The sequence below is a fragment of the Rattus norvegicus genome, chromosome 4 (assembly GCF_021556685.1).
Source record: "Rattus norvegicus strain SHRSP/BbbUtx chromosome 4, alternate assembly SHRSP_T2T, whole genome shotgun sequence".
In the NCBI taxonomy this organism is placed as follows: Eukaryota; Metazoa; Chordata; class Mammalia; order Rodentia; family Muridae; genus Rattus; species Rattus norvegicus.
This window is the reverse complement of record NC_141537.1, coordinates 62,349,266-62,376,162: the sequence shown is the minus strand read 5'-3', so window position 1 is coordinate 62,376,162 and position 26,897 is coordinate 62,349,266. Positions and strand designations below refer to the sequence as shown.

General features: G+C 40.5%; 1 protein-coding gene across 8 annotated transcripts in view; it reads left to right on the top strand.

Annotated features, from left to right (window-relative positions):
- The window catches only part of Chchd3 (coiled-coil-helix-coiled-coil-helix domain containing 3), a 256,469-nt gene that overhangs the window by 48,308 nt on the left and 181,264 nt on the right, over positions 1-26,897 (top strand). For all 8 annotated transcript variants that reach the window (XR_015685388.1, XR_015685387.1, XM_087656520.1 and 5 more), the window contains one exon: positions 2,952-3,033. Coding sequence is in view for 6 of the 8 variants with exons in the window: in XM_087656517.1 (XP_087512643.1) it covers positions 2,952-3,033 (82 nt within the window). In the remaining 2 variants the exon portion in view is untranslated. The remainder of the gene's footprint in view (positions 1-2,951; positions 3,034-26,897) is intronic.

Here is a 26,897-nt window from a genome sequence, read left to right as displayed (position 1 = left end):
TAGGTTTAATCTACTGAGGTCTTCCAGAGGCCTAGTTTTATTTGAGTGTTGATAGAGAATCCTAGTGAATCTTACCCAAGAAAAAGTGTTCTGTGATTTGAACTCAAGTGCGGCTGCGTCTCTAGATTGACAGTGTGCTACTCACCCTGGTCTGCCAGACTCCAGGCTATGTTTTGACCAGGTAGTACTAATTATGTGTGTTTCTGGTGGAGCTGTGTCCAACCTGAGAGGATTGTCTCACATTGAGAGCTTTTCTGAGAAGTTGGCCATGTTGATATCCCTGTATGGTGCATAGTTTAGAGCTGTAGGTCTGGCAGGTTCATTCACAAGACTTGTAATCGGCTGAGGAAGTCAAAAGTGAGAGATTAATTATTTGCTTACCCAAAGTCTAGGTTTTAGGAAAACAGAGGCTCCCTTTTGAGCTATTGCTGCTTGCAGTTTCTCTGTTGTTTCTTTTATTATTTAAAAACCTTAGGAAAACCACAACCTTAACATTTACCTGAATGCAAGAGTAATTCTCTGTTGTAACACAGTTTTCTGGTTTGTGTGTGACCTTTGACCTTTTCAAAATGAAGGCTGTCTTTTTCACAGCATCACTCCAAACGAGGGAGAAACAGAACAGAAACAGCCTCCAGTTAGGAAAGACCCTTAGAGAGCAACCTCACAAGAAAACTGCTGCCTGGGCACCTTGCTTTTCCAGCTTGTAGGGTTAGCCAGGACGATGCTGTTCCCTGTTTTATATTACTCCTTACTGGGCTGTATTTATCATATAAAGTGAGCAGTTCAGTTGCTTTTAGCTTAAGTAGTGTAATTTAGAACAGTTTCAATCAAAGTAAGGCAGCAGAATTGTGAGTTTGAGGCCAGCTTGGCCAACATAGTAATGATCTGTTTTTAAAAAACTTCAAAGGAACTAGTATACACCACCCCACCACAAACACATCAACCAACCAAACCAATCAACCAACCAACCAGATGGACAAAAGACAGGAAAAGTGCATATGCACACATTCGTCCACACGGATCACCATCCCCAAGAGTGGAAGGGACCCTGTGTCTTTCTTGTTCCCCACCTTCTCCATCCAGGCAGCCACCCCTCACCTCAGCGTACTAGCTTGCCTGGGCATACTAAGTGCGAAGCACACATTCTAACAATTTATAACCTTTTGTGTCTGAGTCCTTTCCCTTACGTCTTTGTTGTAGCATGTACCAGGACTTCATTCCTTTTTATATAATTATATATGAATGGATGTGCCATAGTTTGGTTACCTGTTTATTAGCTGAATGTATTTAGATCGTCTCCCCCTTGGGCTATTATAAATAATTATGTTACACATTTTTATAAACAAGTTTTTGTATGAGTAAATACTTTCAGTTCTCTTGAGCATATGCAGTACCTGAAAGCTCAACTCTTGGATCACATTTAGGATTTTGGGAAACTGCCAACTTGTTTATCCTGACAGTGGTGTCATTTACTCTCCCTAGTGATGCCATTTATGTCCCCACCAGTAATGTATGAGGGTTGGGTTTCTCTCTTCACCACTTCTCACTCTGCCTTTCTGATTGCAGCGTCTGTGTATCATTATGTATCAAGTGGCGTTTCATTGTGGCGTTGGCTTGCATATTCCCAAAGACTAATGTAGAACCGTTTTCTGTATCCTTTTGCCTTTTGCTTATCTTCTTTTAAACAATGCCTATTTATATTCTTTATTGGGTTTTATTGGTGTTATATTTTCTCATTTGGCTATGAGCTGTTTATTACAGTCTCTAGCTACAAGTCTCCTGTAAGCTCTGGTTGGCTGACCTCCCCCCACCCCACATTCTGTGACTCCTCTTTTCATTCCTTGATGATGTTCTTTGATGCTGTCACTGCTTCCATACAGTCTATAGCCGAGGGGAAACAGCCTTCCAACCTTTTATGTATCATTGCGGATTAGAGTCAGTGCTGAGTTAGTACCATATTTTAAAAAAGGGTTTGTATCATACTGTAAGTAAGTTTTTGTATATGTCTGAGACAAGATGCATATCTCTTATGTCTGAGTCACCAAATAATGTATACAGATTGTCTGGTCTTCCGTCTAAGAAGTGGAACTATTAGGAATAACATTAGGTCCTCTGTTTTCTTAAATCCTCCCAATGGTTCTGATGTTTTCTGCTAAAACTAAATAATTTTAGTTTCTTTCTAATGAGGAAGAGATAGTTTTTGCTTATTTCTTATGGAAAGCTCTTAAGTAGTCTGTAAAACGTGTCCATTATTTACTGTTATAGCTGTAAGAATCTTTACAAGACATATCGTATACAATCTTTTAATTGGAAAGGCCAGATGTTGCCAATGAAGTCTCCAGGTATTTAGGAAGCTCCAGCTGTGTGCTCAGTACTGTTTATTCTGTGTTTTTCTCTAGTTCTTGGCTCTAGACTCTTTTGCTTTGAATTTGAATGACACATATCTCAGAAAATATGGTTTCCAAATACCCATTAATCATAAATACTATTTTCATAAATTATGGAAAAATAAATATAAATACAAATATTTCATAGTCTGTAATAAATATTTATGTTAATTATTTAATTATTGAATTGAAAAGCTCCTAGTGTCACTTTTGTCCCTAAAGTACTTAACAGTCTGACCTCCTTTTATAGATATTGTCGGACTTTAATGTTAGGACATCATTTTAAAGACCTTCACTTAATGGCTTAGTCCCCACTTGGACAGCAAGCAGTTCCTTGAGTTTATTATACATTTTGGCAGGTGTGGAAATTTCTAAGTTACCAGGGGACTCTTGATTCAATTACTCTTGAAGTGCACTAATTGGCCTTTTCTACAGTGCAGGGAATTCCAAGGAGACACTGACCACCTGGCACACTTTTGCCCATTCAGATGCAGCTTAACCGTCTCTTCTTGTTTTTGTTTTAGTGAGCCACTTGCTTTATCTCCTGCTTTCTGTTAATTGTAGTTTCTGATGAAGAATTGAAAAGAAGAGTAGCCGAGGAGCTGGCATTGGAACAAGCCAAAATGGAGTCGGAAAACCAGAGACGGTGAGTCCCATGGAACCTCAGATGGTTCCACTGGACTTGTAATATGTAGCAATGCTTAAGGAAGATCTATTTATCTGATTTTATGTGTACGAGTGCCTTGCTAGCATGTAGGTCTGTGTACTCCCTATGTTCCTGGTGCCTGTAGAGGTCATGACAGAGCATTGGATCCTTTGGAACTGAAAGTAGAGACAGTTGTGAGTCACCATGTGGGTCCTCTGCAAGTATAGCAAGTGCTCTTAACTGTCGATTTAAAACAAAACAAAACAACAAAAACAATAATGACAAAACTTGTTTTTTTGGTGTGCAGAACTCTAAAATATGCTGAATACAGATACTTGACTCTTTTGCTTTGGGATTGTGGTTGGTAGAGCCCCAAATTGTTCATGTTTTTAAAGAATTGTGTACAGGTTTTAGTTTTTCAACATATGGAAATTAATTTCTGAGGATTAAATCTCTAAATTAATATGTTTAAGATTGAAAATTCAATTGCCTATTACTCTATATTAAAATGGATACTATCGTAGGTAATGATGAATATCATATGTCACACATAGGGCTCAAATTAACAAATAGCACTAATTAGTAATATACCAACTTAAAATATTGAGATGTCATAGAAATTTGCATAGTTAAAAATGAAAGTCCTCTATAATTCTGTCTTGCAGAAATAACCACCTTTTCATATTTTGTTCTAGACTTTTTCATATGTAGATGCTCCCATCTTCTTGTTGCCATTATTAACACTATAAAAAATAATAAAGGAATGCCCAATGAAGTAACAGTTAAAACCTGGGAGCAGTCATTGTCATCCTGGGGGAAGCAAAGCATGAATCGTGTACAAGGCTTCAGTGGAACGGTAGACTCTCATGTAGATCCATGTGTGCTTTTTCAAATAATTTGCAAGAGTCAGACTGGTGAGAGCTGGGGAGAGAAAGCAATATGTAGAAAACCACAGATAATGCATATACATTTAGTTTGAGAAGGCATTACATTTTAAATCTAAAGTGTGCATATAGAAATGTGCAAGTGCATTTTAACCCAAGATAAGAGTCAAGCAATTCGCTTCCTACTTTTGCAGGCTCTGAAAGCTGCAGAGAGCGTAGAGCACTGTTGTCATGTGCTCATGTGTTGTCTCCCGCTGTGAGCAGTAGGTGCATGCCTAGATGGAGCAGGAGCTTAGAATCTATTCCTGAGTCATTTGACAAGGTCGTGGAGGGAAGCTTTGGATTGAATTGGAGTCCTCATTGGCCATAGACCTTCAACGATTTAAATTGTTTTGTCCTTTATCCCCTAGCTGATGAGTTTGAATTCACAGTGTATCCATAAAATATACAGAAAAAGAGTATAAGCTGTTAATTACGTCCATCATTTTTAAGGGAAGTAGATAAAGCCTTATCACTTAAAAAAATGAGATATAATTAACACTTCCGGAAGACTGTATGTTTTTATAGTGATTTCCTATGAAGCACTTTATAATTATTTAATTACTTTAGGTTGATGGAGTATATATAATTAGTGAAGTTTAAATATTAAAAAAAATCCACATCATTTTCATTAAGAAGTAAAAGCAGCATGTTGTGATAGCATTCTTTTATATCTTGAAATTATATTTTCTTTAATTAAATTTTATTTTCATAAGGATTTAGGAGGGCTCAAATTCATGTTTATTTTGCTAACTATATTTCAGGAGTTCTTTTGTCTTCCTTTATTACCACATGGTGCAGGCTTCTTCAAGTAGTTTACTGTGGTAGTATGCGTGTCTTTTCCCTTCATGATTTGACTGCTCTGCTCTGGCCATATAAAGGAAAGGGCCGATAAGATGAATGAACGGGAGCCTGAGGGCCTCTCCATGCCTCATGTGGAATGGGGTTGGTACCTAGCTGTATCCTGGAAAAGTGACTGCTGATAAAGGGTTTATTTTCTGTCACCTTTTCAGAGAGCTGAGGGTAGAACAGCTGTTATATTAGTATTATTTTCTTTAAAAATGTGTTTTGTTTGAAGCTTTCTCCATAATAACCCCACAGCCATCAAATCTTGGCAAAAAGTGTGTGTTCTATATGACACTTGGACAAATCAATAGCTTTCCCCACCTTCTTCCTTTTTTTTCTTTACCAGAGAAGAAACTTTAGTACAAGCATTAGGAAAGTTTTCAGTTCCGTCTTGTAAAAGCGTCTTGGAGTGACGGTGCATTTATGCATTGGCGTGCCTGTTGTCTTAAGTCTGAATAAAGGCTTGTCGGAAGCATTTCTTCAGAATGGTTCTTCACGTTCTTACATGGTCACTTGCACAAGTCCTGCTGGCCAAGTTTTTTCTCTTCCCTCAAATGCACCCAGAACTGTCTACCAGTTCTCCAGCATATGACATCTAAACAAAGATACACAGAAAAGTGAATTTCAAATACATATGTTTGAGGACATTGAAGTTATTTTCCACAGTGAAATTTTTCTTTATGGTATTATTATAACTCCACATACTAGGGCTTAATTTGATGCAGAGTATTGAATATTCTAATGACATGTGCACTGTGTAATGTTCAACCATAGTGTGCCCTGCTCTCTTCTCAAGCATTCCCTATTTCTGTGAGGTGAAAATAGTCAACTGTTTTGTAAGTGCAGCCTTTTCCTTGAGCACATTTTAAAACTCTTTCAAAACCAGAGGAATTCCACAAACACAGGAATATCCACTGGTGTCTGTGCTCTGTCAGGTGCTGGGTGTCGAGGAGAAGCAGGGAAGATTTAACAGGCTGCTGAACTTGCAGCAGAGCGGTCTTCTGTCAGGATAGCTTAGCTCAGGACCTTATTGCAGGGAGATTTCTTTGGACCCAAAGATCAAATCTGAACTGTGGATAACTTAGGAAGCCTGATAGTTCAAAAAGGAAGGCAGAACCACTAGCTAGGGGAAAATTGGAACGGCCTAAGACTGTAGGAGAAAGGAAGCCATTTCTCAGCAGGAAATACAGACGAGGGCTCCCTAAAGGGAGGTGGGGAGGGGATGGTAGAAAATCCATGAATTGAAGATGCCATTAATTTCAAGATGTGAAACTGAGGAAAGAAAATGGCTGGAAATTATGACACAGTGTTTCATCACTTAGAGTTTCTTATTAAAATAATTCATTAAGACTAATTTTGAAAAAAAAATTGCTGCCTCTATATTCATAAGCAAAATAAACTGGTTAAGGTGGTGGTTCTCAACTGGGGGAATTTTGGTCTCCAGAGGACATTTGACAATGTTTAGAGACAGTTATGGCTGTCAAACTTGTCAAATCTTATCTAGTAGATGGTACCCAAGATGCTGCCAAAGACCATGTAATTCATAAGACAGACTCTTTGCTACCTTCTGTGCCCAGCGGTGAGGTCCCAGGGTCCAAGCCTCTTTAGGTCTTTACACACTGGGCTTCACTCATTTGATTCATTTTTGGGAGCTCAATCGTGATGTCTCAGTTTTCCCACATAGTATCATATTTGGCATCCTCAAAACCTTGGCGATATTGCATTCCTTAAAGGATTGCTCCCCTGCCACTTCTGGAAGTTTTCCAAGTTGCTGACACCACTTCTGTAAATTTTGATGCTCCGTGCAAGCGATGACACCCGAGGCAGGACTGCCTCTCTGCAGTCAGGAGGTACTTAAGGCACGTGAAAGTGTGGAAAATATGTGTTGGTAAAATCAGACCATCTGTGCATCAGACCATGAGATCTATCAGATTGTATGGCACCTTGGCAGTCTTGCCCTGCCTTCCTCCCAGAGCAGATGCCCTTTCTCTGCTGTTCTGACTAGTCATGGCACACACATTTAGATAAAGTCATGTAAGCCGAAGAGATGTTTTTCTAGCTACTTCTTTTAGGTTCTGTTCCTTTCTGTTGGCTTTAAACTGGCTTTCCCCATGAGATATTTCTTGTTAGTGCCATTGTGACAGCGGAGCTGAGTACAAGTTTTGCAGCAAGCTATGTTATATTTTAATTAAAAACCAAACAACCACATCTGTACATGGGCTTCCCACTCACTGTTCTGTGGGTCTGTGGGGCATTGGGATAGTTTTCTGATCATGCTCCCAAATTAGGGTTATGAGCCTCCATGCTTAAATTCTTTTGTCTGATTTGGAATCATGCATTTGCTCATTAAAACATCTAATAGCTGGAACAGTCAGCTGTTGAGGGTCCAGAGGAGCCAGCCTGTATTTGCTGTGACAGTCTGTGGTGCATATAGGCCGAAGTTAACCATACAGCTTGGGCACCTACAGCAGGCCGATGCTACAAGGATACAATACATTATGCTATAGTTTGGACACATCTTTTAAAAATGTGATTTACTTCTTCCCTTGTCCTGCCTCCAAAAGCCAATCTCTGACAGCAAGAAAAATGTGACTACTTTTCACCTTTGACCCTTGGCATTCGAATTTCACCTCTTCACCTATAAAGGCAAGTGAGAATGTTTTAGTTTTAATAACCTTTCTTCAAGAAATCAAGAAAGAAAAAGGAGTAGTTACCTAGTTGTGTAGCTAGCTGTCTTGTCAGCTGAGAAAGTTCCTGCTTGCTATTTTTAAATGGATATCATTTGAGATTTTCCCTCAGTTTTAGTAGTTTGGAAAATATATTAGATCCATTGAGTCTTAACTTAGTTAATTAGTCATAAATTTTATCAGCTGTCTTTTTTAAAGCGTAGCATGGTTCACTTATTTTTCCCATTGATAGTGGTATGGATGCCAGAAATAGGATGTAAAACATTCTTATATCTTTTAGTTCATTGTGATAGTGAAACTCATGATAATGCTACCTTCTGCTTAAATCCATTCTGTTTTTTACTTTATTATTAGAGACAGCTTTTGGAGAAAAACAAATCTAAAATATGGGGAGGGAAGAGTTGACTAGACAAACAGTTTTGTGAGTTATGGCCAATTTTAAGCTAGGTAAGTAGTCATGTACAGAAGTACTGTATCTCTAACCTAGAAAATGCTCACAGATAGTTCCCAATTGAATGAATCCCCAGGCCTGGAAAATACTGACTACAACTGTCTTTCTGGAAGAGACAGTGCCAGGACTTGAGTATGGTTTGTCCCCCAAGTGTTCCTGTGTTGGATACTTGGCTTCTGATGTTGTAAGGTGGGAGTGATAGAAGCTTTGGGAGAGACCTAGAAAAATATTTGTGCATAGCTGGGGACAGCAGGGAGGTACTGCCCCTCACACCCTTCGAATGACTAAGGTCACTCCATGGGACCCAGGTTGCTTGCAGGAGTGAGCTGCTGTGACAGCAAGCCAGGCCAGGCTGCTCTCTGCTTCATTTATGTTCTTTCTGAGATGCCGGCAGCAGTAGCTTTAGCAGAGTGAGGTTAAGTTGGGTGCTGTGGCTTTGCATCTCCAAAACTATGAGCTAACATAGCATCTTTGCTTCATATATTTTTTATAATAGTGAAAAGTTACTAATATTAGTGGTTGAGTATTGCATGTTTATGTCTTATATTAAAATAAACCAAAAAATTAAATTTTATCCTTTTAATTTGAAATTACCCAATGACTACAAATTTTTATTTTAATTTAGTGTAATATTCATACTCTTTCTGTCATACCTAAGATTATAAAAACTACAACTTTCAAAGCCGTTTATAGATATGTAGTAAGTTAAAGACACTGAGAAGCTCTGAGTGCTCTGAGTGCTGCTGAGAACTGACCAAGGCCGTCATAAAGAGTTTGGCTGTGACCTTCAACAGTCGCTTTGGAGCAGTTAGTTTTCATGTCATTCCCAACTGGCATGGACGGATGAATTTCCAGTTTATAGGTATTGAAGAAACAGTTGTTTCTCTTCAGTAGATGGTCCTGTCCTAGTGTCAGGGAGTCTGCTAGGACTCCCACAGACTGGTCATGTTCTAGCTGTCAGGATCTGGGCCAGTCGCCTGCCATCTTTTCTCTTCAGCGACACTCTTGTTCTTAACAGACAGCTGCTTTCCCTCAGTTAGTGATGGCTAGGTAGTCCACTCTTGAGCCTTTTGCATATCTCTGCATTCTGTCCAGACTCAGTTTCTCTTCTGTTGCTGCTCTGTTGCCATGGGATCCTGCTCTGAGTCCCATTTCAGAAGCTGTTTTCACATGGCAAGAATCTTGTAGCTGGAAAACTGAAGCCAGCCAAGCATGCCATTGTAATCTGTAACTTTTTTACTTGTAATTGCAGCTGTGATGTTCAACCACGCATCATTCAGATGTTTTCTTGACAGTAATGACAGCATTTTCTCTCATGTAGCGTACTGCTTGAAGTAATTTTGCTGAAACTGGTTCTCTGTGGAAGTGTCTGGGAAATCATTTCTCTGTGTTCTGTTGTCATTCATGTTGAAGCTTCTCCATTACCTGGAACAGTGCAGGTTTGCCTTTTTTGGGTGGGAGAAGGGGTAGTAAGGTATTGCATTTCTTTACTCGTTTCTTACTCTGTTAATGCTTATCCAAAGCATTGTTGATTTTATCAAAGTAGGTGGCTGAGGTGGTGTAGCAGAGCCAGTGAGAGCTAGAGTCATACAGCTTACTCAGTCCATTGCGGAAGTGATGGTAGTCCATTCTTTCTTGTCATTAAAAAACATATTCAGAGGAAATCCAGTGTTCAGGCTGATGTAGGCTGATGCAGGCTGATGCAGGCTGATGCAGGCTGATGCAGGCTGATGCAGGCTGATGCAGGCTGATGCAGGCTGATGCAGGCTGATGCAGGCTGGCTGTAGCTAGTGAAGAGAGCTCTGTCTACTCTTTTCCCTCAGTTCTTCTTTCTACAGAATGGGGCTTTTTCATCTTTGCAGGCCTTATGCTGCTCTGGTGCTTTGTTCAGGAAACACATTTGCAGTATGAGGAATATGAATATATATATATATATATATATATATATATATATATTCCTATCCAAAGAACATTTGCTGGTAAACTCGTTCCTGTTTCTTTAAGTCTAGAAGTTGGTCTTTGCAGGCAGTAGTTTACATAAGCTGGGCCTAGCCCTGCTGACTGATCTCAACTCTGGGCTGTCTTCTGGGCCTGCTGGTGATACCTGGTCAGAAGTGTCAGAAAGTCTGGCTCTTTACTCTGGGGAGAGAGAGACGTTCAGTTCAGAGCAGGGCAACACTTCCACCTTTCCTCTCCCTTTTTTTTTTTTTTTTTTTTTTGGTGAACTGAGTCCTGTATGGAAAAGGAGTTCAGGTGACATAGATGTAAATCGCATGCCAACTTCATTTTACCTTAGGCTTACATTTCTAAACACCGGCTTTTTTTTTTTTTTTTTTTCCTGTTTAAGTATAGTGACTGCTTTCCTCATCTCATCCCTGTCTAGACTGTAAGTCACTATTCAATGCTGTTTTGTGTCGATTCCTTTAGTAAGGGTGGCAATTTGAATTTCTCCTTAGTTCTTTAACTTTACATTGTGATTGTTTTCTCAGTAGCACGGTGGGGAATATGCTGAAGGAGCCAGGCCCCTGCTTTATGAGCTTGGGGGATGAGGATGTACTTCTGGTCAGTGAGGTGCTCACTTACACCCAGCAGTGTGCTGAATGTGGAGCAGCCCTTCCCCATAAAGACCCAGAAACATAGAGAATTAAGGAAAAGGCCAGTGGCTTGCTGTTTCGTGTTGGGCGAAGCTTGCTGTGTTGGACTGGGCTTATGGTGCTCATCTGTACTGTGTGCTTGTCCTTCATGTCAAAGCTGTCACAGCGGGCCCACAAACTTAGTTTTAATCACTTAGAAAGTTAGCTGCTGGGGCAATTTGCTTTTGAAATGAGAATATTGAATTCCTTCATCGAAGTAAGTGTAGCTTCCACGAGAGCGATTTATTAGTTCTACACTATTTACAGTGGCTTCCTTCTACATAAACTATCTAGAGCCTCCAGGCGTCAGCTATTTCATTTGGAGAGTTTTTCAATTTGCCTCATTAAAATGGTTTTAGTGTGATTTTAGTGTCAAGTATAAAGTAGAAAAATGAAAGTTAGCCATGTAAATATTTCAACTAACAAGTTAAAATCAGGTTCCAACATGAATTCTCAAACATATTGTTTAGAGCTCCCGTTTCCTAGCTCCCATTTTGTGAACTCTGATTCTATCAAAACAAAAGTCTCTTAAAAACCAAGAATTTACATTTCATTTTGTCTCCTTGGTGTGGTTGATGGATTAAAACCAAACCACATCAAAACAGTACCAAAAAAAAAAAAAAAGTCACTGAAACTACCAATTTAATGTGAGAAATGTCTATTAATTAAAAAACCATTATCTAACCGAGTTTCTGTGACTCTTCTATTATTTCTACAGAACCAAATTGCTTTGACTAAGAAAGGTCATTTCTCAAAGTACTGAAAACATAGATAATATTGGTTTGTAGAAAAATGTACCAAAGAAATATGCCTCATCTTCACTGCCTTGTTCTTTTCCCATAAAACCACTCAAGTCTTATCCCAGGGGTGATGTAGTCTTGTGTTTAAGGGAAACATGCGTGACATTATATAACTGGATAGTCTTCCTACTCAGTCTGTAGAGCTCTCAAGTAGACTTTAATTTGGATAATAAACACTGTTTATAGATTTGCAGATAGGCAGGACAGTTTATACCTGCCTATAATCTTAGTACTGGAGGCACAAGGACTACCATTCAAGGCTAGGTAGTACACAGTGAAACTGCATTTCTGAACAAACAGGCAAGCAAGACACTCACTAGCCATGTGGATTAGTACTCACAGTGGAGACACTGCTTATCCAAACACTTTGTATACCTGTTGACTGATTTGTCCCTGTATTCCTGGAGGCCCATTCTGACTTGCTGGTCTCCTCACTTTGTGGATGAAATGACTAAAGCATAGAGTTCCCTTGCTCAATAGTCACGCCACCAGAAAGGGTAAGAGTTGGGCTGTAACCCATCCTTACTCCACTGGGCTGTATTGTAGATGCTGGGTTGCTTTCTGGCCCCACAAGACTTCTGCTGTTTCTGTTTGCATGTTCCTCCTTCGGGCATCCTTTGAGATGGTTTTATACTGTGCAGGGTTTAGCATGGTCAGCCCTGCTGATTATGGAACTCAAGAGTTTTAGTTCTAAAAGATTTGTAAAGAGGAGGACTTTTTCTGTGTTTTTGTTTTTTTAATTCACATGACTTTATTTTGAAATGACACTGTCAAAATACTGTCATAGTGGGTAAAGATTAATATTTCTGTAGATATTGTTGGAAATTGTTCATTTCTTTATAAATATATCTGTCAATTATAATTCTGTTTTTATAGAATTAAGGAAGCTCTTATCCAAGTGAGTCTTTGTAACTTTAGGTTTGTCTTAGAAAGCTTTCTTCCAGCTGATGAAAATATTAATAATGTTAGTTTAACAAAAAGCATTTTGATTACTAATTATTCTTGATTCTTCTTTTCTGCTTTATGTCCTGTGTCTTCTTTCTGATTAACTGAGCCTGGAACTGTGTGTCTTCCAGTACACTACAGTCTACCTCTCACCATTTTCACCCTGCCTGGTTCTCACTGGGCAGGGATTTTATTCTCTTTCCTCATGGGACTTTGAAGTTGCCACAGCAGATAGGGTCCTGGCATTGGGCGGAAGAGGCTAGCCATGTTGCTTTTATACACACAGCTACTTTCCATAAAGAACTGTCCTCATGAGGGCAGCGTTAGTGCTCAGCGGAGAAGTGCTGCTCTGAGGCATCATCATGGCCACTTTAGGGAGCCAGTTTGCCCTGCCTCTCCTCTTCCCTCCCTTCCTCATCCCTCTCCTTCCACCCCTTCCCTTTCTTCTTCCTCTTTCTCTGCAAAGTAGTTTTTAAAATACAGTTTTAATCTTGTTCGTGTCTTTGATTAAAACATTTCTAATGGCTTTTTAATTAGCATCAACCTCAAGTCCATGCCCTTTCCTTTGGTGTTTTGGCTCAGCCTGCTTTTATCCAGTGGCTTCTTGAGCACTCCAGCCAGGTCTGATGCTGGTCTTCTGTGTGCCCACAGCTCATTGCTCAGTATCCTTGGATTCCATGTTTTGCATGGTGGGTTCCCTCTTATTATTCTCAAGTGCACAGAGAGGCTTGAGCCATCACTGTCTGAAGTAATTTGTCTCAGCAGCTTGTCTTGCTGCCCTCCTTAGGTGCCCCCATTTTTTGCTTTATGTTTCTTTGCAGCACTGTGTCTGTTTATTGTGTATGTGGGCAAAACTCATTAGCTGTCATTTAGTATATGTCAAAAAATATTTTCTAAATTGCAATGATACTTTGCTATGGCTAAATTTGCTGGTTCTTCTAAGCTGGCTGGCCAGCAAGCTGAGCTCTGGGCTTACAGACCTGTGTCACTGTGCATGGCTCTTCTATGGGTACTAGGGATCTGAATTCTGGCCTTCATACTTTACAATAGCAAACACTTCATGCACAAGCCATTTTCCAGCCTATTTTGTTTTGTTCTTTCAGTAAACACTTTTTAAAAGTGAAAACCTAACAGAATGAGACTATCTTCTCCCTTGCCCCTTTTTGACTTAAATTTTGGCTCCAAGCCTTTCCAAACTCTGTAACTCTGTGTAAAACATACAGCAGATTATGTGCAAGACTGTATCAAAGCATGTATTCTGCAAGATTTTGAACCATCACAAGTTGGGACAGTGTCAGAACTGTCTTTTAGGTGGGCACATAGTTCTGATTTCTCCCTGTGGGCCAGTTCTCCTTTCCGCATTGTGGTTTTTCAGGTCGAGAGGAACTTGGGTTTGTATTGCAGATCTCGACGATTTTCACTGCTTTGCTGAAAGTTTTTGCTGCAACTTGGAAGATGGTGTCTTTCTTCATCATCCTGCTCTCCTTAGCCTCTCTCTCTGGCTTCTGGAGTGTGTCTCTCCAAGGCTCCAGGGAGGCACTGTGTCACTTGATGGCTGTGCTATATATGCTCCATACCCTCTTGTATCTGTCCCCAGATCTCTCCCATTAAAGTCCCTTGGTTATGTCTGTGGGAGGGAGTTGATTTTGTTTTCTTTTTCTTTTCCTTTCCCAGCAGCTTGTCACAGGAGTGACTCACACCCAGCAAGCTCAGCCTTAGCTAGCTTTCTGCAGACAGGAACAACAAATTCACCAGTCAGGGAACAAAGTGAAAGAAAAATGAAGAACAATATTAGAAAAGAACCCTTTGGGAAGCTGAACAAAAAATGTTATATTAAAATCAATACTGGGGCCTGACCTTTTCTGGTACTGTATATTTTAAAGCCTCCTATTGATTCTCTTTTAATAACATGTTTATTCTACTTTACTGACACAAGCCTAGGGAGACTGTAAACAGGGAAGATCATATTCTTTATTATGGTGGTCATTTAAATTTCTCTCTGGCATTTTTTGATGGTTCCATGGAGTTATCTGCATATATTTAACGTATTCTGATTTTTGAAAGACTCAGAGACTGTGAAGCATTTTTCCTTTTGTTAAGTACCCTCAGTATTGCAGTGACAGATGTGTATATAACCTTCACTACCAACTAGGAATCTTTTTTTTAGCTTTTGTGTGTGTTTACAAGTCTGGAATAGCTCATTTTGCTTGAATTGAACCCCTACCTCCCAAATCCATTGATAGTCTAATTTTCTCAGGCCTGGTACATTTGGTGACAGTTGTATGCATAGAGACAGCTGTCATTTTGCTTTGTTTTGTTTGTTTGTGTGTTTTTTTCTCTATGTAGCCCTGGGTTGTGCCACTACTACCTGGCAAGACAGTTGCCATTTACTGTATGGCTAGTGGCAAAATGTCAAAGGATGTGAACTCTTAGTTGGCCTTTTGATCATTGAAACATTGTTTTCATGGTGTGGAGTGATGCATGATCTGCCCAGGAGGGTGGCCTCTCAGGAGGTCATCCAGTCTTCCTTAGGTGGCAGTACGTGCTCTTCCTCCTATTTTTTTTTTTTCTATTAGGAAAACAAACAACCTGAACATTGGGAATTAGTTTTCTTCCCTCATTGGAATGATTGCTCCCACATACAGATACTGAGTGCGTGCCACCCAGCACAGGAGCAAGGACTCACACCTGGAGAGATTCTCTAGAAAATGGCAAATTAAAGGGGACTGACTTAGCCTGTGGAACATCATGTTAATAGGCTTAGAGAGAAAGAGGATGCTTGGATCTGACTCCTAGATTTAATGCGACAGCCCTGTTTATGGCATGTCTGATACAGGCCAAGAAACCAGATAGCAGTTCCAGGAAGGCAGTAATGGAGCAGAGGCCATTTGGAAAGTACAAGTAAATGAATCAAGAAGCTAAAGCTAACTCAGAAGGGTAGAACTCATGAATTATGACATGGGGTCCTGAAGAGGGTAGAACTCATGAATTATAACATGGGGTCCTGAAGAGGTTCAGCCCTGAGCCCCCCAGGAGATCCAGAGAGCAGCAGATCTCTCTGTGCCCTCCAGCTGCTTTCATAGAAGACCCTAGCATCAATAGCAGCCATTGTGTTCCTGTAGCCTTTCTTCCCTCTGCCTTAGGCATTGCTTCCTTAGTCCAGCTCTGCTTGCTAGGGTAACAAGAAGTAAGTATCCTAAAGGCTAAAACCCAAATAAAACCAAGAGTGATAACTGTTGACCGTCCAGCCTAGAGGTCAGATTATCTGACCCCTGGGTTGTGATGTGAGTTTAGGTGGACACCAAGAACAAGAAGACAGTATCTAAAGATTCTGGAGGAGTTGATGGGCTCTTCTGTCATCTGCTTTTACATTGCTCCCTTGTCTAGACCTGTCATGAAGTCTTGATTGTGGCTCTGTCTGCTTAGTTGTTCTATCACCCTAGTACCCAAACATGTCTATACATCATACTAAAAGTTATAGGGCACGTTATGGGGATGATTTCTTTTATCTAATTGCAAAAATAGTGCACACCGTATAAAATATTTGAGAAGCCCAGCTAAAGAAAATAGAAATTTCTTATCACTGTTAACACAAAACTTCTATAAACATTTGGCATATAGGCCTCTGAACAGTATGAAGTTGTCAGTACACAATTTGGTGACTGTTCACTTTTAGATGTTTTAGACTATTTGTGCTCTCAGAAAACACTTCCCAGAAGATTTCACCTCAATAATTCTGGTCTCTTCTTAACCACTAATTTTTTAGCTCCAGCTGACTAGCATCAATAGTCCCAGTAACACAAAGGCTGTGCTTTAGTAGATCCTGGTATCTTGTTGATCACAGCTGATTCTTCAGCCCCAGCTAACTAAAACCACAGAATCTTCACAATCAAAACAGCAAGAGCTCTGAAAAGAGTCTTTAATCTTCCCTCTGAAATTTCACAAGCCAGGCCTTCGTCTTCTGCACTGTTCTCAACATTATCTTCCAAACTCCCACAGATCATCCCACAGAGCTCTTAACATCCCAGTGGCTCTTTTAGCTCAAAGTTCCAAAGTCCTTCCATAGTCCTCCCCAAACATGGTCAGGTTGTCACAGGAATACCCCACTCTTGGTACCAATTTGTCTTAGTTAGAGTTTCTATTCCTGCACAAACATCATGACCAAGAACCAAGTTGGGGAGGAAAGGGTTTATTTAGCTTACACATTCACGTTGCTGTTCATCGCCAAATGAAGTCAGGACTGGAACTCACACAGGGTAGGAAGCGGAGCTGATGCAGAGTCCATGGAGGGTTGTTACTTACTGGCTTGCTTCCCCTGACTTGCTCAGTTTGCTCTCTTATAGAACCCAAGATTACCAGCCTAGGGATGGCACCATCCACAATGGGCTGGGTCCTCCCACCATAATCACTAATAATCAGAAGAGTCTTGGGTTCTAGGCCTGTCTTTTCTGCTTAATAACTGAGCATTGATGGACCAGTGATTTAACTTAATAGTCTCATATTTAAAAATGGAATCAGGTATTCAGATACTACTTTCTTATATAGAATTGTATTCTGTATTTCATCAGACATATAGATTTAAGTAAACCATTTTTAGTAGCAGGATGATGATTACTTCACCATAACTAGTTATACCAAAACTGTTACATACTCTCATTATTACATGCGACAGGGAAAGTTTGATATGCATGCTAATATTCCATTATGAAGAACAGAGTTCATGTTATACTTAGCCAAGATAAACAGCTTTTATTTCAAAGTTTTCTTCCTTGCAGTGTTAGGTCCATCCTTCCTCCCTCTCACCAGCAAGTCCTGCTCAGTGCACAGGAAACCACAGCTAACTTGTTTTATTATCTGAACTCAACTCCTGTCTTCATACTTGTGCAGCAAGGGCACTTCCACTGGGGCATCTCTTCAGCCCCAGGTCACATTGTCTTGAGTTTTCTTTGTCCCTCCCCCTCTTGGCCCAGGTTTAGAATCACATTATTCTTTCTGGACACCTGTCCTTTTCAAATGCCACTGTTTTATGTCATGGTCCTCACTTACTTAAAAGTACTTATTTTTTTAAATTATAATTAAATCATTTACCCCTTCTCTTTTCTCCCTCTAAACATTCTCATTTAGCCTGCCTTGCTCTCCATTCATAGCTTCTGTTTTCATTAATTGTAGTTATATGCATACATGTGCATGCTTAAGGTATCTTTCAGAATTCTTAGAATGGACCTTCTAATAGTGCCCATGATGACTTTTATAAAAGGTTCAGGTTAAATCGACTTATAAAATTCATGCCATATGTTCCTAGTCAGTCTAGGGTAACCCTGTTCAGCCTGTGTTTATCTCAGCGGGTATGTTTGTAGTAGTAAAATAGGTGAGCCAGAGAGCTGTCAGTCAAAGGCGTCCGATGACTTCAAGAGCATGAGCCAAAGCATTAGACCTCAGCAGGGTGAGGACACAAGACTATGTAAATTTGAACCTGGCAACTATAAATTAGGGTTCAGGAAACAATAAAACCTATCTTTAGAGACTTACAGTGCCTTTTCACTGTCAAACACAAGGGGCAGTGGCAGGATTATCCTCACTTTTTACATTTTGAATTTTACATGTCTCATAGGGAAAGCCTCAGTTGCTGTACTTGCTATTCCTAACTGCTTTTAAAATCCAGGCATTTGTCTTATGTTCTCATGGGGATGACCCAAACTCATAGAGGTTAATTTGCTATGGGAAGACCATTTTTAAAGCAAACAGGTCTCAAGCTATGTTTGCCAAATGTGTATGAGTATGTTTGCCAACTGTGCACTTTGTTAGCCCAGTGAGCATGCGTCGTAAGGAATATTTTAAGGATAGTGGGAACCCATTTGGTACTGGATAGCCAGTTGGCGTGCTTTTCCCTGGAAGAGCACTCTCACTCTCAGCATTCCTGAGTTGCTTGTGGTTCTTTGAGAGGGTTGAGGTCTCAGCATGTGTATTGCTGTCCTTACTTGTCTTATGTTTGGACAGTCATGCTGGGGAGACTTTATGAGCATAGCTTTTGACATTCATAGATTAATGAAAAAACAAAGAGAGGCCTTGGGTTTGAAAGAGTAGAAGGAGGTGTATGTATGGGAGCATTTGGAGGAAAGAAAAGGAAGAATGAAATGATGTAATTACATTATAATCCCAAAAAGCAAAATAAATAATTCAAAAAGATTAGTGAGAGTATTTTTTAAAATTAACTTATTCCTTTATTTACATCCTGATTGCAGTTTCCCTTCCCTCCTTTCCTCCCAGTCCTTCCCCTAATGGGAAGTCTTTTGCAAATGGGCTGCACAGTGTCAGAAGCATTTAGCTTACTCTAGGTAAATCATCATGATGAATTTAGCTTATATATGTACCTGTATATCTGCCTAAGTTTGATTTTGCATTTTGTTTTGTGTGAGCTTTTCAGGTTCACCTCATTGGTCTTGCACATCTTTTTCTCCCCCATTTCCTTGCCAAAATCCTGCACATCCTGGCAGCTCAAGCGCATGCTTCCTTCTCAGTAGCATGGGCGCTGCATATCCTCCTGGAGACTGGTGACTGAGCAACCTTACCCATGCTCACCTTTACTCTTTCGTTGCTGCTAGTTACAGAGTGAAGAGTTAATGTCACTGCAGCACGGACTGCTGATGGGAGTGTACACCAGGCTCCAGGAGGCGACCATTGCTATGTGACTGTAAGGGTTCTGTGGCTTGAAAAGAAAAAGAATTGGTAAATGTATCTATTTAAATTATTCACCCATTCTGAGTTAATTCTATTAAGTCAAGTAGAAATGAATTAGAAATTGAGCAAAGTTGAAGCCTGTCATGATGTTTTTAAGTGAGTGGGTTTTGGTGGTGCCTAGCTTTCTTTCTTCCATTTGTCTGTGGAGAACACTCTTTGCTCATTGTATGCTCTACAAATGAAATTAGTTTTAGCACTAGGAAAGCCAAATTATCATGGATTTCTACAATTACAGTCTTATCAGACTCACCAAACACGAGGGAAGGAAACACGGAGCCAAAGTCAGTGTCTTAGTGTTGGAGAGATCTGCTTTGTGTGCTAGCTCTGAGTGTTAGTCGAACGAATCCTGAGTGGGCGACTCATTGCTGGCTTGGTTTCCTCAGGGGAAGAGCTTGTTTTCAAATGTAGGTTAACTGAGATGAGGTGATGTGCATAGTGTCCGCCTCACTCTGGGCCATGCAGAGTGCTGATCATTATGAGTCTTTCCTCTCTGATCTGAAGAACAGTTAGATGTGATGGGCGAGAGTTACTGGGGATGGGGTTCCAGCTTTTTATGGCTTACTAATTCTGAGATCACCTTGCCATGTGAGGGAGGAAGCAGGATAGTAACACCTGTCTTGAGGTTCTGTTCAAGGTCTGTTCTGGTCCGCTGTCCCAGCTTTCCCTGATCCAGTCATTTGGAGAATGGTCTCACACTTGTACAGCTTATGTATTTACTCTCTGCTTCTGCCCTTTCTGTTCCTAGGGCTGTGGAGGTCTCTGTGGATGGAATGCCTATTCTGCAAGCTCAGTGAGGCTAGTTGATGTTCTTTGTCCTTAGCTGGACCTAGTTCTAAAAGTACCAAGTAGGAGAAATAAGATGTGACTATTTTTTTCCTTAAGCATCATTTATAACTCACTAAAACCCAACTTAGCCTTTCGTTGGACAGTTATTCCTCTTTATCCATAAAAACTTAAGATTAGGTATTGGTGTAAATGTCTGAGTGATGTGCATTTCCATTCTTGGCTTTGCTTGCTCAGGAAATGACTTTCATCAGGATGTATAGCCTCTGAGACTCTCAGGGTCTTTGCTGCATGGAGAGGCGCTGCCCTTGTGTTTGGCTGTTTATAACAGGGCACACTGAGGGAGATCCAGGTGGGTAGCAGAACTTGCCTGCTCTGCTGGTGTAGGTAGTGCTGAGATGAGGACAGTGCTGCATAGCACACAGATAATGAAGCTGGAGGATGAAATCCCAGCACATAAGAGGTAGAGGCAGGAGGATTAGTAGTAGTTCAAGGTTTTCCTCAACTGCGTAGTGAGTTGGTGGCTAGTTTGAGCTTCACGAGTACCTGTCTGCATCATCACTACCATACTTAGTAAGTAGAATGCAGGGTTGAGGCCATCAAAGAGCAAGTCAAACAGGGCGCTCCATAGAGGTTTCTGGTGAACAAAATGCTGTCTGAAGCTATATGTTTTCTATATTTTTGTTTTTATTGTTTTGAGAATTTCATATTTGAGTACTGTATTTACATTATTTCTCCCCTTTAATATTTCCTGTGTCTTCTTGTTTCTTCTCAAATTTCATGGCCTATTTCCTTTAATTCTCTCTCTCTCTCTCTCTCTCTCTCTCTCTCTCTCTCCCTGACACACTCATTCTCTCTCACTTTCTCTCTCCCCCCTCCCTGACACACACTCTCTCACTCTCTCTCTTTCCCTGACACACACACTTTCTCTCACTTTCTCCCCTCCGACTCTCTCTCTCTCCCCCTCCCTGACTCTCTCTCTCCCTTTCCCTGACACACTCACACTCCCCCCTCTCGCTTTCTCTCTTGCTTTCGCTTTATCTCTCTTGATTTCTCTCACTTTCACTTTCTCTCTCTTGCTGCTGCTTCTTCTTAATTCTTCTAATTCTTCTTCTTCTAATTCTCCTTCTTCTAATTCTTCTTCTTCTAATTCTTCTTCTTCTAATTCTTCTTCTAATTCTTCTTCTAATTCTTCTTCTAATTCTTCTTCTAATTCTTCTTCTAATTCTTCTTCTAATTCTTCTTCTTCTTCTTCTTCTTCTTCTTCTTCTTCTTCTTCTTCTTCTTCTTCTTCTTCTTCTTCTTCTTCTTCTCCTCCTCCTCCTCCTCCTCCTCCTCCTCCTCCTCCTCCTCCTCCTCCTCCTCCTCCTCCTCTTCCTACTCCTTCTCCTCCTCCTCTTCTTCCTCCTTCTCCTCCTCCTCTTCCTCCTCCTTCTCCTCCTCCTCCTTCTCCTTCTTCTCCTTCTTCTTCTCTCCCCCCCCCCGTGTGTGTGTGTGTGTGTGTGTGTGTGTGTGTGTGTGTGTACTTGTGTAACTACAACCCTCCAAGTCCATTTACTGTTGCTCCTATGTGTATGTTTGTAGTGCTGACACTTGGTATTGGATAAGTAAGTAGGGGCTCATCCCTGGGAAGATGACTTTCCTTCTCTCAGCAGTCACTGACTGTAGGTGACTCTGGGGATGGAGTCTTGTGAGGTTTTCTGCCTCATATTGTCCTGTCAACTGGGGGGCTCATTGTTCAGGTTTTGTTTAGTCAGCCATATTGTTGGGGTTTCATAGTGGCAGTTTCCTTTTCTTATGTAGAAGGTACAGTCTTGCCGCAGATGCCCTGGTCTTATGGTTTTAAAAATCTTTCCTTCTCCCTTTTCTCCTGAGCCTTAGCTGCAGGTGTTGTTTTGTGGATGTACCAGTTGGGACTGAACTTCCCATGATCTGTTTTCTCTACATTTTGACCAATGGTGGCTTTCTTTAATGGTCTGTGTCTGCTGCAAAAAGAAGCTTCTCGTATAAGGAGTGGAGCTACACTGGCCTGTGGGTATGCATATTTAGAGTACTGCAGTTGGACTCTAGGCTGGCTTGGTAATGTGGCAGTGGTCCATTCTCCTCAGGTTCTATGACTTTACTAACTGTGGGTGGTTGGGAGCTTTTCCCTTGGTAGCTTCCAGTATTATAAAAGTTAGTCCTCAGGGAGAAGGCCTCCAGGTCATGTCCATCTCTATTCCTCCATGTCCTGTGCTTGGACTGTATGGTGTCTTCAGTAGTTGGGATTCACCTTTAAATTCTGGGCAACCACCAAGGGCAGCAGCAATAGCCTGTCTTGTTTTGGGAGTCTCTTGACTATTCTGATCAACACCTTGAACAGAGATTCTCATGCCTGTTACTGGGGTTTATTGCATAGTCTATTGCATTTCAGAGTCATTGCCATCTCAAGTGGCATAACTCTTCTAAATTTCTCTCTTTCTCGCTCTACCTCCTTCCTTCCCTCCCTCCTTCCCTCCTTCCTCCTCACAACGCCCCTTCCTCCCATGTAATTTTTGTTAGACACAGAACACCCTGACTCCTTGTGGCTTTCTCAAACACCGCAGTGTCGTCTGTCTTTCCTCCTTTTCTTTCCCTCAGTATTGTCTTCTCTCCCCTCCTCAGTTAAAGCCCTCTGCAATTTTCCATTCTCCCTTGTTTGCAATTGTGTCTGGCCATTTTCCTCCTAAGAGACACTTTAACCCCTTTTGGGGGTCCCATTTTCCTTTCTTAGTTTCCGTGGTGATTCCTAGGTATAGACTCACTTCTGAAGAGTCCAAGCTAGGAACGTGGCATTTGTCTTTCTGGGTCTGTGTTACCTCACTCAGTACAGTATTTTCTAGTTCCATCCATGTACCTATAGTTACATGATTTCATTTTTCTGAACTTTTAATAAAGATCTTATAATGAGCAGCTGTAATGAATAAAGTAAGAGCTGGTGAGTATTTCTTGAAGTTTAGGAAGAAAAATTTCTAACATATACCTAGGTATATGATTGGCTTTCAGTCTCAAGCCATGTGCTGTCGGGGCTTCAAGATTTTACTAAGAGTTGCTTGAAGAGCAGTATTCTGATTAAGGTGTCTGTAAGTATAACTCAATGGATTTCAGGGTTATGGCATAAAAATATTTTAAAATGTGTATTAGTTTATTATATTGATCATAGCTAAATTAGGTTAAATAATACATTAGAAGTTGATTCGAAAAGATTCTTTTTATTTTTCTAATCTACTTTTAGAAAATGGAAAATTGCATATGTAGTTTGCATTTTATTCCTATTAGTACTACTCTAATATGTTGAACTTAAAATGCAAGTTAATTTCATAAAAATATCGCAGAAACAAAGTAGCTTTGTGCAGTGCCTCTTTCTATTTCCTAGAGATAGCTATAGTTAATTTTCTGTGTCTTCTAGCCATTTTCCAAGCATTTTGTTCTTCTGTAGTATATGGTAGAGAATCATCATGAAGGGTGCTGAGAGAGATTTCAGGGGCTGGGGATTGCTTAGTGGATAAAGCATTAATTATGTAGGTGTGGGGACTAGAGCTTGAGACCCAGCCTGGGGCCTGTTGGCCCTTCTGTAACCCTAGCCCTCAGGAGGATATGATGGGGTAGGGAGTGGGGATTGGGGGCTTAAAGGGGGAAGTACCGGCCATATAGACTAGCCACAAAGGTGAGACCTGTTTGCAGGAAATAAAGTGGGGAGGGATCAAGGAAGCCACTCTACATGAACCTTGGAGCGCCACATGCTTGCATCTCTCTGTGCACCAGACACACGTGCACACACATACACAGAGAAAAGAAGATTTTGGCTTGAGGGGGATAAAGTGTATATACATAGTGATGCCTGCTTTGTCTGCTGTTCGTACTAGAACAGTCCATTTACTAAATCTGTGTATTTACAGAGGCACCACCCACCCATCGTGAACATCTAGCCTGGTGCTTGGGAGGCATCGATTAGTACTACTGGGCTTGTACACCAATTCCTTCAGTCTTTTAGCAGTGACTTACACTGAATGTGGTGCTAATTAACATTTCATCCATGATCAAGACTTTTGTCAAAACATTTTTTTAAGTGTTTACAACATAAAATTTGAAGTATTTTTTGTATGTATTTTGATCAATTATTGATATAATTGCAGACCTGGTTAAAGTGAAATAGACTGTATTTAACTAATAGTGCTGTTACTGTCATGATATAAAGGTAGGAATGATGGTGTAATTGTGGGAGAGTCAGCTTGTTTTAGTAGAACGGTCTGCGCTCTATCCTAGATGTGGTAAACTAAGTAGCAGAGCAGCATCTCCCACAGATTGTCCTTTTCTGATTCCACAGTTATTTTGTAAGCTATAGAGAGAGTATGTAACGTGTACATTTGTCCTCATTTTCTCCATTATCATAAGATGAAGTGACACAATGTAGGTGTTGTCTTTGCCCACACTCTGGGTGGTGCCTCATGGCTGTCGATGTTCTGGTGAGGTGAAGGCTTTCTGCAGCACCCTCCTGGAAGCTTGTATGCCCAGTGAGTGGTATATTGGCTCTTCTTCTTTTCTGTTATGTTGGGGCTGGTATAAACTGTCACTGTTTTCACCTTCAAGTGTGAAAGCTACTGGCTTTGCTAAATCCATATTGGTTATGTTGTGATTATTGACATGGCCATTGTGAAGCAGAAATAGAGGTGAGTATTGGACTTATCTTCCAGGTCCCATTAACTCACACTAACCTCTGTAGTCCATTCAGGAATATTTAAAAAGTCCCCTCACAGCTCTGTGGTTTTAGGTATTACTGCGCTGACTGCAGTAAACCCCGTTCTTCTTACTTTTAAATATACTGTTCGCAGATGAGCCAAGGTCACTAGTGAGTGGAGACCACCCGTTCCTTGGTTTAGATTGACATATTGAACCAGTTTTGTAGAGTGGTACTTTAGATTAAGTGCTTTTCTTCATAGAAGATGTGGAGACAACTCATTTGATCTGAACTTGGTACTTTACTACACTTTCACACATTTTTTTTTTTAAAAAAAAGAGGAATAATCAAATTGACATGTTGCACAACAGAAAGATTTTTTTCCAGAGTGTTTTACTGTAGCCTATCCAGTACTGTTTCTGCACTAATCCCCTGGCCCCCACCTCTTAGCACAGATATGTGAGTCCCTCGTAATTTAAAAATTCTGATAAATGACACTTGATAAATGGCATGATCCTGTGAATATTGATAAGTACTAGAAATTCAGTTGGTAAATCTTCAATTCCACTCCTGAGACCCCATTTCTGAGTTTAGGTTAAAGGTTTGCCTGACTTCTATGGTCTTTTTCTCATGTCTCCTGATAACTACGGTGATTTCAAACCACATTTTTCTTCTGCATCAAATCCAGGCAGCACTCTACATCATTAAATATTAAACCTTATATTCAAGAACATTATTCACTCATTAATATTGCATTGCAGCCTAAACTGCATTGTTCAAAACATTTTAGGATGTTGTGCAAGTCTGTCAAAATATATTAACAAACTTAGTCATGTTGAGCTGAACAAAATATGACAAAGTGTTTGCATCACAGGCATGTCGTGGGTTTTATACAACCCAAGCGTTTTGTGTTGAGTTTCTTGGAAATTGCTGTAAAGATAAAGTGTATTGCACTGGAAGCCAGATGGAATGAATATTCATCTTTCCTGTAACATCTGCTATACATCTTAATGAAATGTATACTCATTCCTAATTTTTCTTCCTTGATAATTATTTATTTAGCAGATTATTTTAATTGGGACATACATATGTGTTGGTACCATTTTAGCTGGGTGTAAGGTGAGAGTGTCACGCTCAGGGACCACTTTTGAAATCTGCAGGGTGGTCATCGTCTGCTTGGAATCGGAGCAGGGTAGGCCTCCTTTGAACTGTGGAATAGCCAGGGACCTTCTGATATTTGGCAGAGCAAGGAAGTGGCTAAGTTTAAACCTTAGCCTTTGTGACACAATTTGTTCTGGATTACTGTGATCACATCTGGTTTCTTGCTTTTCTTTATACTGTTAGTCATGGTGAGAAGCCATAATATCCTTCTGAAGGAAGTGATGGGAACATTTTTGTATCTAAAATAACTCCCTCTCTCATTGTTAGTAAAGGGAAGGAGGGCTTTTCCCATCTCTTTAAAGAAAATTCCAGTGCTGAAAAGTGAGAACATTGACGAGGGGAATGTGCTGTTTTCATGGGTGTGCTCTGGCGGTACTAAGTTTATGAGTTTTATCTGAAATGTGATTATATTGATTACTTTATTTTTTTTAGCAATTATTAATATTTAATGGGGGAGGTCATTATGAGAATAGGGGTTGCTTGTGAAGTATACAAAATTTTTTGATGGAATGTCGGTTATGTGATGTGGATCAAAATCAAAGCAGGCAGCCAGTGGGCTCATCTTGAACACCTACAGCTGTTATTTCAAAAAGGGTAGAAATGGATATTGTGAAGTAAATAATGAAGGTGGCATAGTGGATTCCTGCTGGGCCAGCACTAAATTATTCATTTTGTTAGTTTAGCTAACATGGTTCGTGCTGCGTGGGATTTGAGTACTATGTCAATGACTAATATTGCATAATTAAAAAGGCTCGGTTCCTCAGGCCTGGAATGTAGTGGAAATTTAGAAATGATTGTTAACATCATGGAAACACACTTTTATTTGTGTAAGTAGATGGTGTTTACTTAGTCATTCTGAAGGTTTTCAGATGTTGAGTGTGTGTGACACATAGGCAGTGTGCCCCAAGATATTGTTAGTGCAGCTGATCTCCAGCCCCGTCCTGTGGTTGGCTGCACTCCACTGTGTTTTCTTCCTGAAAGGCTGTGGCATAGCAAATGGTCCATTTTAGAGGCCTGGTGAGCACAGTCTTTCTCATGACAACATTACTGTTCTTTTCTTCCTTAGGAGTTGTGTCGCGGGGTTGGGGATTTAGCTCAGCGGTAGAGCGCTTGCCTAGGAAGCGCAAGGCCCTGGGTTCGGTCCCCAGCTCCGGAAAAAAAAGAAAAAAAAAAAAAGAGTTGTGTCGCTGATTAGTGAGGG